The sequence below is a fragment of the Desmodus rotundus genome, chromosome 5 (assembly GCF_022682495.2).
Source record: "Desmodus rotundus isolate HL8 chromosome 5, HLdesRot8A.1, whole genome shotgun sequence".
NCBI classification, from domain to species: Eukaryota; Metazoa; Chordata; class Mammalia; order Chiroptera; family Phyllostomidae; genus Desmodus; species Desmodus rotundus.
Genome location: NC_071391.1, coordinates 118,265,840 through 118,278,362, shown reverse-complemented (window position 1 = coordinate 118,278,362; position 12,523 = coordinate 118,265,840). Strand labels below are relative to the sequence as shown.

Genomic DNA, 12,523 nt, shown 5'->3' with positions numbered 1-12,523 from the left:
TTACTGTACTTTCTGTGTAAGAGTGCCTTAGAATGAACCATTGAAAGTTTTTGATAGTATAAAATGTGTTTTATTAAAGACTTTTCTTAGTTTAGTAAAGGGAATATTTGAAATAGATACATAATTTATTGATGGCTTCAGGTTGAATATGTCAGCATCAGTTATTGTGCCAGTTCCTTCTTGGTTTTTGCAGTTATGCCAAATAGTGTCAGACTATTTTGTTTTTTCTAGTTTCTGTGTCTACTTAAATTGGAACTAATGTCTGGTTATCCCTCACCATGAGTTCTTGGTGAGTAATATTTGCTATTGCATGCAACCATTTTGCCCAACATTTACTTTCCAAGTAAAAAAATCTGCCCTAAAAATGTTTACATGGACCACAAAATCACGCAAGGGAATGTAGAATGCAGTAGCATTGCCGCAGTTCACACAGGAACATTGTGTCTTGTGATCGAATTATTTAAGTGTATAATGCAGTATAGCTGTCATCTTCTCATGAAGTGGAAATGTCTTCCAAGAAAGTGGAAAAACCTGTGAAGAAAATGGGTAAACCTAAGAGGTCAGGAAGAACCCACATATTAGAAGAAAAATTGTAAATGGTAAAGCATATTGAGAAGTGAAAACTCAAAATTCCACCGTGTATTGTCCCATCTACCAATTATAAAATTTTTTTCTGTGAGATGAGAAAATAAAAACTGTGAGAATGTAGTTGGTTCTGAAAGCTTTACTGTTAAACATAATAGGAAAATACCTCATATATTGGCCTGATACTACAAATAGTGTGAGTTCCTTGGAGGGCTGATATATATAGGATTTTTAGTGTGTTGTTTGAGAAAGTAGGTTGGGGGCTTTGGGTAGAATAGGAATTTGCTTTTTCCATTTGAGATAATGGAATAGAGGCTCCTGCTATATATATAAAACATATATATAATGTATTTATATATTTATTTATATGTTTATATATTTATATATATTTAAAGATTTTATTGATTAATTTTTGGAGAGAGGAAGGGAGACAGAAAGAAAGGGAGAGAAACATTGATGTGCAAGAGAAACATCAATTGTTGCCTCTTGCATGCCTCCAGCTAGGGACCTGGCCTGCAACCCAGGCATGTGCCCTGACCTGGAATCAAATTGGCAACCCTTTGGTTTGCAGGCCAGTACTCTAGCTAGGGCAAGGCCCCTGCTATATAAAAATTACTATTAAATGCATATTTAGTATGAAATAGAATCAGATAGCAAAGGATGTCTGTGGGTGGCCTCTGGAGTTAGCCAGAGATGAATTTGAACCCTGACAACCATCATAAGATAGATACAACTTTGAGTAAGTGGTTTAATTTAATCTTCTTGAGTTTACATTTCAGATTTTATGAAATTTATGATATGTGATCACTAGACACGGGTGTTGTGAAGTGCCACAGTCCAGATTGCAGTTACCCTAATCCCTTTGCCTCTACCCATGTTGTGCACGCTAGGCAAACCCCAGTATTGATTGAACATAGCTTTTTTTTGCCTACTCTGCCATGACCGAATGTTGCTAGAGAAAAACTGGTTTCACTTCTAATTTAATGGTCACACACATTAGATGAGCACATGGTGCTATGTTTGCAAACCTGTTTCTCTAGTAAAGTTGATGTCCTGTTCTTTTTTTTTTTTCTATTTATTGATTTTAGAGAGAGGGAGAGACATCGATTTGTTATTCCACTTACTTATGCAATCATTGGTTATTTATGGTATATGTCCTGACCAGGGATCCAACCCACCACTTTGGTACATCAGACAGCGCTCTAACCAACTGAGCTACCCAGCCAGGGCTGCATTCTTTGTTAACTATTTCATGTCCCCTCCTATCTCCTCAAATATTGTTTACTCTTTTCTCCATCATCACCCTGAGTTGCCTACCTTATGCTTCACTGAGAAAATAAAAGTTGCCACACAGGAATTCCTCAGATTTTTTTTAAAGATTTTTTTTTTACTTTTAGAGAGGGGCAGGGAGGGAGAGGGGGAGAGAAACACCAGTGTGTGGTTGCCTCTCCCACGCCCCCCACCAGGGACCTGGCCTGCAACCCAGGCATGTGCCCTGAGTGGGAATCGAACCCATGACCCTGTGGTTTGCAGGCTGGCATTCAATCCACATGTCGTTGTGGCTCTATCTCTCACACATTGATGTTTCTCTCCCTCTCTTTCTCCCTTCCTTCTCCTCTCTAAATATAAATAACACCTTAAGTTGTCTGTAATCCCTGGTATCCTTACCTAGTAGCTGCATCACTTGGATCTTTGTCTTCATCTTTACATGGTCCCCTTCCCTCTGTGTGTATCCACATGAGCTTCTCCTCTTCTTATAAGGACATCAGTCTTACTAGATTTAGGGCCAGCCTACGTCCAATATGACCTCATCTTAACAAATACATCTGCAAAGACTCTATTTCCAAGCAAGGTCACATTCACAGTTACAGGGATGTGGTGTTAGTTAGGGCTTCATATTAATTTAAGGGACACATTTCAACCCATAACGGTAGATAAAGATCTTACGGAGTTCAACAAACTGGTTAGTGTGGTGAACAATGTTTCTTTAAAAGAATACAATAGCACCCCTTATCTGCACTTCACTTTCTTTAGTTTCAGTTACCCAAAGGCAACCACTGTCTGAAAATACTAAATGGCCAATTCCAGAAATAAACAACTAATACATTTTAAATTTAATGCCATTCTGGGTAGTGTGATAAAATCTCACTCCATCCCACTTAGGACATTAATCATCTCTTTGTTCAATGTTATCCACACAGTATACACTACCTGCCCATTTGTGGGTTAGCTGTCTATTATCAGATCAGCTGTAGCAGTATTGCAGTGCTTGTGTTCAAGTAACCCTGTTTTCCTTAATTATGGACCCAAAGCATAAGAGTAGTGATGCTAGCAATTCATCTGTGTCAAAGAGAAGCCATAAGTGCTTTCTTTAAGTGAAAGGTTAGTACAGTACACTAAGATATTTTGAGAGAGAGAGACCACATTCACATAACTTTTATTATGGTATATTGTTCCATTTGTTCCATTTTATTAGTTATTGTTAGTAATCTCTTACTATGCCTGATTTATAAATTAAACTATATCATAGGTATATATGTATGTATGTATATATGTGTATATATGTAGGGAAAAACATAGCATATATAGGGTTTGGTACTATCTGCATTTTCAGGCGTAAACTGAGGGTTCTGGAACATATTCCTTACGTATAAGGAGAGGCTACAGTATGTGTTTCCTTTTTGTGGGTCTCAAGATGGTTTTTATCATTGACTTTGCCTGTTCTTTTGCTAAGTTAAGTCCACATTTGACAACATGCAGACCAAAGCTGCACCCCAGTTACTTTTCAGTTCCCTCTAAACTGGCTCTTTTTTTCTCTCTGGTATCTCTCTACCGTTGTCCACCAACACTTCTGTTTTAAAGTTCACCTCCTGGCTCTGTGACAGTACACTTTTGTGGATTTCTTGCTTAATCACTAGCTACTCCTTAGTCACCTTAGCTGGCAACTTTTCCTTTACCCAATATCCAGGTTTGCTCCTTTTCAGGGGCTCTGTCCCAGGATGCTTCTTTTCTCTCATTTTTCTTCGTGACTCTAATTTTATATCTCCAGTTTAGTTTATTTCTTTGTGCTCCATGCATATAAATAAATGATCTTCATGTAAGTGTCTTATGGGCATCTCGAACTTAACGGGTCTTCAGTGGAGCTCCTTATTTGTTCCTCAAACTTGTTCTGCTCCTCCCTCCCAGGTTTCTTATTTCAGTAAATGCTAGTAGTACTGTCCTCCTCTACCGCCCAAGTAGGAATTAGGAATTATCTTTGATTCCTCTCCTTTTACTTACTATGTACCCCCTAGTTCTGTGGACTTCCTTTAGATTACATTCACTGCTACTGTACTAGTCCTGACTGCAAACATTTTTAAAATCTGGATATTATAAAAGTCTTATAAAGTATCTTTTTCCTTTACTACCCATCTCCTTAAACCATTCTCCTCCTAGCACTAAGAATGGCCTTCTTAAAACATGAACTAGAGCATGATGATCTCTTACTTAAAATCTTTCCAGTTTTTCTTCTGGCGCCCTTCCTTCTTGCTCACTAGATTCCACTGAAATTTAATCATCTTTCACATTCTTCTTTCAGGTGCATACGGATCTCTTTACTGCCTTTACACGCTTTACAATGCTTTTCCCTCTACCTGGGCTTTCTTCCCTGGTATCATGACTTGGCTAGCTCCTGTTCCTCTCAATTTCTGCTTAACTATCACTTCAAAGAGACCTTTCCTAATCATGCTACCAAAAGTAGATCCCCATGTCCATAACCTCTATCTCACCCTTTTGTTTTGTCATGGCATATACAGTTTGTAATTATTTGTTCCCCAAAAGATGTAAGCAGCATGGCAGCGGAGACCACGTCTGCCTCATTCACCAATATATCCCTAGCACTTAACCTGCTGCCTAAAACGTGATAGCTGTTTGATGTTTACTTGTTGAATGAAATGGGAAATGAAAAACAGTGGTACCTCAGTACTTGTTGGCTTCAGAACTTGTCAAACCTGGTACTTGACACGTTTTGACGAGAAAAAAATGTTTCAGATTTTGAAATTTGCTCACCACTTGTTGTACCTGCTAGAACTTGTATAAGTCATGATGCCACCCCCAAGAGAAAATGCTTCATCAGTCATCAATTCCTCGCCACTCATTGGAATGAATTAATGACGAGTACTGAGGTATCACTGTGCTGTTGTTAGTAAAATTCTATAAAGTTGAGACTTTTGTCCATAATAGTCCAATTGGTTACATGAACTTTTAAAATAGCTACCGCAGAAGGGTTTTTGGGCTTTGGTTTTTTTCCGGTGATTAACATTACCAAAGTCTGATATCTAAATAAAAGAAAGATAATTTATTTTTTTACATTCTTTTTTTTACTGTTGTTCAGTTACAGTTGTCCTAATTTCCCTCCCACCACCCCCCATTGCTCTCACCTGCCCTGTCCTTCTCCCCCCCTCCCCACCCCCCTCCTACAGTCAGTCCCCACCCCATTGTCCTTGTCCTTGGGTCCTTTATGCAAGGTCCTTGACTTGACCATTCCCCTTCTTTCCTCCGTTATCCCCTTCCCACCTCCCCTCTGGTCACTGTCAGTCTGTTCTGTATTTCCATGTCTAAATAAAGATAAAAGCACCATTGCATTTGAGATGAGCTATCATATATTGTGTATTTCAAAAAGCAGTTTCATTCAAAAATATTTGTGAAAAGCATATGCAAGTTTTCTCTATTGCTAACAGTTTTTTAACATTAACTAATAGTGGGTTCTTTGTTATTTCTAATGTTGTGTGGAACAGGATGCAGAAAACGCCATTCAACAGATGGGTGGCCAGTGGCTTGGTGGAAGACAAATCAGAACTAACTGGGCAACCCGAAAGCCTCCAGCTCCAAAGAGTACATATGAGTGTAGGTGTATTGGAGAAGAAAAGGAAATGTGGAATTTTGGAGGAAAATACACTAGATTTTAAATGTTAGAACTGTTCCCGGAGACTTATTGCAGAACTAGATGAGAAGCAAATCAAGACTACTATTCTAAAATGTACTTAGTTTTCATTTTTGTAATTAGAAATAATAAATATTATCTGTTATGTCAAGTCTCCTGTTAAATAGACAATATTGGGTAATATTTTAGACATTCTTGGGGGAGGTTTAATCTTCATTCAAATGTAATATGTATTATATAAGTATTTTGGTCAAGGTAAATATTACCATTACAGTAGTATAGTTAATGCTGCATTTCTCTTTCTGAATATTTTATTTAATGAATTAAAAATATAAAACTTCCGTCCCCAGCAAACACCAAACAGCTCTCATATGATGAGGTCGTAAATCAGTCTAGTCCAAGCAACTGTACTGTGTACTGTGGAGGTGTCACTTCTGGGCTAACAGGTACCGGAGCTTTACTTGTGTGGCATTTTGAGATTAATTTTTAAACTGAAAAGCTTAATACTTCTAGGATTTTAATTTAATTTAATGGGTTTAAAAAAAATTTTTTTGTCTTAACAGAACAACTAATGCGTCAGACTTTTTCACCATTTGGACAAATAATGGAAATTCGAGTCTTTCCAGATAAAGGATATTCATTTGTTCGGTAGGGGTAGTTTGTTTGGTTTTTTTTTAATCTTTTCCCCCCAAAACTATTTTTAAATATTTAACTTAGTGGTTTTCTTAAAAATTTACCTTGGTTATAAAAATAAAAATTTCTCTTAGTGTTTAGTGTGTTTGCCAGGTTTTTGTTTGTTTGTTTGTTTATAGCTCCCTTCTTCCAACATAAAGCCAGTAAAACATCCTATATTAAAAGAAGTTTCTCCAAGCCCTGGCCTCGTGGCTCAGTTGGTTGGAGCATCATCCCGTACACCAAAATGTTGCGGGTTCAGTCCTTTGTGGGGACACATACAGGAAGCAGACAGTCAACGCTTTCTCTCTCTCTCTCTCTGTCTCTCTCTCTGTCTCTGTGTCTCTGTCTATCTCTCTCTCTCTCTGTCTCTCCCTCTCCCTCTCTCCTCCCCATTCCCTCCCTCCTTCCCTTACTCCCCCTACCCGCCCCCCACACACACTCCCTCCCTGACTCTTACTAACATCAGTGACCATATTCTCTGGTGAGGATTTTTTTTTTTAAATGTTTCTCCAGAATTACAAGATCTTTGGTGTGGGTGGGAGGGGGTTTGCAAAGAAAATATGCCATTTTATTGATTCTTGTATTGAACTGCCTGGCTCAACCTGATTTTTAAAAATAAGATTTTATTCTTAAGTATTTTAAACAATTTATGTTAAATGATTGTTAATATTATTTTCAATAGATTCAACTCCCATGAAAGTGCAGCACATGCAATTGTTTCTGTTAATGGAACTACCATTGAAGGTCATGTTGTCAAGTGCTATTGGGGCAAAGAAACTCTTGATATGATAAACCCGGTGCAACAGGTGAGAGGGTTCTTGACTTTGCAAAGTAATACTAATAATAAGGTTATTTGAAAATGAAATTGCTGATAATCCATGTTAATAAGTTTCTAGTTCATACGAAAATGACAGTATATAAGGGCTCTTCCTACATGTATTATAGTTCCAGAGTGGTGGCTCATGGATTGCAGTTGTGACATGATGAATGTGACCGCCTCAATTGACTCATACACAGTGGATTTTAAAATGCTCCGACAAACCTAACAGGGTATTAAATTTTTTCTTAATACTTGGTAGATTTATTCACATACTATTTGGAGAACTGACATGCATTGTTGACGCAATTGAAAAAAAAAATGTAGTTATATTTATGTTTAGGGCCTTGTCATTTTGCTGCTTTTCTTTTTTCCAGGCAGCTTTAGTGGTTAACTTGATCCCACAAAGATTTCTATGAGGGAATTGTAAATGGAGCATCACTATAAATAGGAGTAAGAAAATCCTAAACTATAAGTTCTTTAAGTACACTGAATATAGAAATAAATAATCTTTGTATTTTCCTTATCTAAAGGAAACAGTCATGAATGGTGTACAGAACACTTGAACATTATACCGAGTTTAATATTTATTACTAGAACATCACCCACTGCCTTACAAAGAATATGCCATTCAGAGCATCAGGTCAAGTTACAGCAATATAACCTCACTTTTTTTTTTTTTTAAAGCAGTCACTTGCTAAACTTTTATTGATTCTTTCACTTTAAATGTAATGATGGCCCTATGTGTTATGGCTGTGCACATTAGTTATTTGTGGTATTTTAGGACCTAACTTCAAATAATACTAATAATCTGGTATAATTTTACTTAATAGCCAAATCAAATCGGATACCCACAAGCATATGGCCAATGGGGCCAGTGGTATGGAAATGCACAACAAATTGGCCAGTATATGCCTAATGGTTGGCAAGTACCTGCATATGGAATGTACGGCCAGGCATGGAACCAGCAAGGATTTAAGTAAGCATATTTGCTCTTTTCCGTTGTTATTAGCCTTTGAAAAGGTCAAGAACTTTGGAAGAGATTTTAAGTAATTAGTAGGTAATGTGGCCCTCTTTCTAAAGCATAGCTTTAGCCTTTGAAGGACTATTTAGAGTGGTTTTTAATTTACAGTTTTAGGTATATCTCTTTAAAATTTTGCCTGGAAAAATGTTGTCTTGAAGTTAAAACCAGCATTACAAGAATTTGGGTAATGAAGCAACTAATATTTAAGTAAGAAAATAAGAGCTTGCTCTGGCTGGTGTGGTTCAGTGGGTTAAGTAGCAGCCTGCAGACTGAAAGGCTACCAGTTCAATTCCCAGTCAGGGCACATGCCTGGGTTGCGGGCCAGGTCCCCTGTTGGGGGCAGCCAATTGATGTTTCTCTCCCACATCAATGTTTCTCTCCCTCTCTTTCTCTCTCCCTTCCCCTCTCTCAAAAAATAAATAAATAAAATCTTAAAGAAAAAGGAAATAAGGGCTTAATAGTTATTAAGCTTTCTTGTGACTAATGGTCACTTGGCAATTCTTTCATACAATTTTGCTGCTGATTGTTTTATTTATTTTGTTTTTTCTGTGCAAAAGGGTTTATTGTCCCATGGAAGTTTCTTGATACACCCTGAATTATGTAATTTTGCTTAAATTTCTGAGAAACAAACTAGAAATTAAAATACTTCACAATTTTTATTTTAAAAATAATCTTATATTTATAATGTTCAAAAACTTTATGAACTTACATACGCTAATAATTGTTTTACTTTCTTCTTTGAGTAATATAAATGTCATATTAAATGGTCAGGTTTATTTTAGGAAATGACTTGCTCAATATTTGTCCAACCCAGTTGGACAATATTCCTTCCTGAGATGAAAGATGAGTTTTCTCTGAGGTCAAAGGGGATAAATGTTTTCAGGTTAAGGGTATTTTCTTAGCTGTAATTAAACTGCACAAATTAACCCCATGAAGATGCTTGTTTTTAGGAAGAGAAAACTTTTCTTTTGCTTTCCTTGCATAGCAATTCTTATATTTGGGCTTCAGAAAAAGTATATTTCCTTTGTGTATGTTATTTATTCTTTTTATTATATTTTGTTTTAATCATTGGATTTCCCTCCCCTCTGCTTCTTTCACATGCTCTATCAGTCAGACACAGTCTTCTGCACCGTGGATGGGACCAAATTATGGAGTGCAGCCTCCTCCAGGACAGAATGGCAGCATGTTGCCCAATCAGCCTGCAGGGTATCGAGTGGCAGGGTATGAAACCCAGTGAAAAAGGACTCCAGAATCTAAAGCCAGTGGCTTGAGGCTACAGGGAGTGTAGTAAAGCTGTTGTTTACTTAAAGATTTATCAAATCAGTCCGTGCAAATGTCAGATACAATGTATTTATTTAAAAGGTCCATTTTTTAATCATGAATTTACTTAACCATCCATATTGTTTTAAAAAGAAACAAGATGCTGGATGTCTGCCAATTTTTGCCTTCATCAACTTTTGTAATAAAGTTTCTCAGATCCTTGTTTCAAATACAAATGCAGGGATTGCTGCCACTTTTTTTAAAATTAAGAGGCAGAAAATTGCACAATGTTGAACTTTTTTCCACTAAAGTAGTGTGCAGTTTTAGTTTGCATTCCTAATATGATTTCAAACATGTAATATAAAGATGTTTAAAAAAAAAAACCAAAACTGTGCAAAGCCTGGAAGTTCTTTATAATCTTCAGCTGTGCACAATTCTGTTTTAGGTCTGTTTTTTTTTTTTAAAGGTATTGTTTGAACGATCTCATCTCTACCGTTTTCCCTCTGGGGTTTTTAAATATAAATTATTAGTTTACATCATTTTTGTATCTACATTTTTTCACAAATTTGTCTTGCCTTATTAAAGTTCTGTAAAATATACTTAAATGGGGAAAAAATGTTCACTTAGGTTGAAAACTTTTCTCAGATGGATTGTTAATTGCATTCATCTTACATTTTATATGAGAAGGTGCCTCAAGAACTCCCTGTTGACCTTGTTTAAAAGAATTTTTATCTTCTGATAAATTTTGCTGTGTACCAGGAAATATAAAAACAAAACTTGTTACTAAAAAAAATCTCTGAAATGTGATGAGTTATTTTGAACCTGTGCTAATTTCATGTGTCAACTTCTACATTTACATGTATTATTTCATTATGTAAAATGTTTGACCAGTTTAGTATTTTGCACAGTTAGGAGACTTTGTATGTCATTCCCTCCTTAAAGGTATCATGCAGAGTTGACAGGGGATTTATAAGGTTTTAAGTTGTTTGCATGTGAATATCAAATACACTTTGGTAGTCTTTGAATGCAAAGTCATCTGCTCTTGTTTTTTGAGAATTTTGAAACAAAGTTGTATGTAAAGAAATACATTAATTTGCCATTTTCTAGTGTATAGTACTCAAAAAGAGTAAATCAACTTAATTTTAATTTGTACAAATGATAGCTGTGAAACTGTAGAAAATCCTTATGTCAGGCTTGGGGTTCGTTGTGAACACCAAAATTAGCCTGAAGGACCAGCTGGGCAAAGCATTTTTTAAATGTTCAGAGGCCAAAAGATAAACAAACAAAAAACCCCTTAAAATCCTACCTCTTTAAACAGCCTTCAAAGAGGAGAATCCTCAGTGCAATCATTATTTTGATTCTTTTGGTATCTGCTTTCCTGGAGTTCCCAATTTTATTATTTTGGGGTGGCTCCGAGCATTAAGAGGTTTAATCTTTGATGGCATTGTTCTAGTTTTGAAATTTCTAGTACATTTCAGAGTCTCTTAGAATAGTTATTGGAGATTTTGTTTTGTTTCATTTTCAGTGAAACTCACAAACTCCCTTCTTCCTTGACTCTCAAACTGCCCCAGTATACATATTTGGATGGTCAGTTGTTTTTAAGACCTTCAGAGAGCTCCTAGCATTTTATTTAGGAACAGAAAAGGCCTGTGAAATTTTAGTGTTTTCCTGGCTAGTAGTATCCTCCAAGTAGGAGCAAATGACTCTAAGCTGGTCTCTAAGCCAATACTCTCGTAAACCAGAGCCCAGGAAAGACAACTAGTAGGTATATAATTCTCTGGAGCTCAATTCTATGCAGTTGTACTGATGTTTCATTAAGTCACTGTGTATTTTTAAGTGTTGTTACATTAAAAGTTGCTTTATGAAAGATGAGTAGATTTTTTAAAAATACCTGGAAACTTTATTTCCTTGTTAACTTCTACAGATCAGGGCATGCAACCAAAAGCAGCTTAAGCGAAATACTCAAAAAATAAAATATCAGGAGCTATTTTTAAACTCTTCTGGCTTATGTTTCTATTTTAGGACCCTTATTTTTCTCTGTTTCAGAAATATTTTACTACACATCTGTGGAATGCAGGGTAAATTATTTGAGCATAGATAATTTAAGCAAAAGTATAGTTTCTCTTTCATTTTGACTATCTCAAGTAATAACACTTTTCATTAGCCAGTATATTTTTTTATTGCACAAATCTTAAAATGTACATTGACTACTTTTTGAAAAGAAAGTGGTATTATTCATGATGAAAAGGTTACTACTGAACAAATTCATATTTCAGGAACATTGCTAACTTTGGTTTAAATCTTACTCTTAGTGTTAAATCATTCAGAGATTTTTTGGTCTAAGCCTACTGTCATTAGTATCAGGTAAGGAAATGAAAAGTTTTTAAAATGGTTTTATTCTCTGCAATATGCTTTCAGATTTTAGTTTAAAATACATCTGGTACTGTAAACAACCTAAAGTGATTCACACTTAATGAATGGGTCATTAATCTAGTATTTTTTGCCCTGTTTGGATATTAAAGTTCCTTTATGTTTTCTATAACCTGTGGGATCTTCTTGCAGTGATTATTGTGTGATTTTTTTTTGTTTTTGGTCTAGCTATATTGTTACATTTGTTCAAATATTTGTTTGATTTTTTAAAAAATCTTATTCCAGAAACAATGGTTTGCATTGTGTCACTATTTGATACCACAAAGAATTGGAATTCTCTAGATTCAACTCCTTATGGGAACCAAGATCTCATTTTCCTTGTTGTAATTATCTCCCTGTTGAAAACAAGATCCCATCGTAGTTTTATTCTTCTCTTTTGTCCCTGTGCTTCTTCCTCTTCCTTTTGTATATGTATGTGTTGGAGTTATATTACATTTGAGAAGGCAGCTGATACGACTAGATTGCATATACAAAGAGAGTTAGAATAAAATAAATAAATTTTTAAAAAGAGAGTTAGGTGTACTAAGTGCTATAGGGTATTCTTGAGGTCAGAGTGAGTTTGAAAAATAAAATGTGTTTATAGGAAATAAAAAGCATACCATTTCCATGAAAGAGTGATTTCTAAAAACAATCATTTTTTGTACGGGGATAGTTATATTTTTTCCAGTCATTGCATTTTACTGTTGTGTTTAGAACTTGAAGAACATACCTCTAAAACAAGAAATTTTCATTTAAGAGCCATAATAAAATGTATGTGAATGTGTCTCAATGGAATAGTATTTTATATTACAGCTTCTAAAGTTGGAGGCTA

The 12,523-nt window shown here is 35.7% G+C and overlaps 1 protein-coding gene across 9 annotated transcripts in view; it reads left to right on the top strand.

Moving 5' to 3' along the window:
• The window catches only part of TIA1 (TIA1 cytotoxic granule associated RNA binding protein), a 31,621-nt gene extending 20,472 nt beyond the window's left edge, over positions 1–11,149 (top strand). For 6 of the 9 annotated variants that reach the window (XM_024558453.4, XM_024558452.4, XM_045193803.3 and 3 more), the window contains 6 exons: positions 5,361–5,469; positions 5,857–5,952; positions 6,070–6,154; positions 6,864–6,987; positions 7,832–7,977; positions 9,133–11,149. In XM_024558453.4, coding sequence (XP_024414221.1) covers positions 5,361–5,469; positions 5,857–5,952; positions 6,070–6,154; positions 6,864–6,987; positions 7,832–7,977; positions 9,133–9,259 — 687 coding nt within the window. In that variant the 3' untranslated portion in view covers positions 9,260–11,149. Of the gene's footprint in view, positions 1–5,360; positions 5,603–5,856; positions 5,953–6,069; positions 6,155–6,863; positions 6,988–7,126; positions 7,232–7,831; positions 7,978–9,132 lie in introns of those variants that run through there. The other 3 variants (XR_006655176.3, XR_006655177.3, XR_006655178.3) reach the window with 3 other exon arrangements.
• The last annotated feature ends 1,374 nt before the right edge of the window (positions 11,150–12,523 follow it).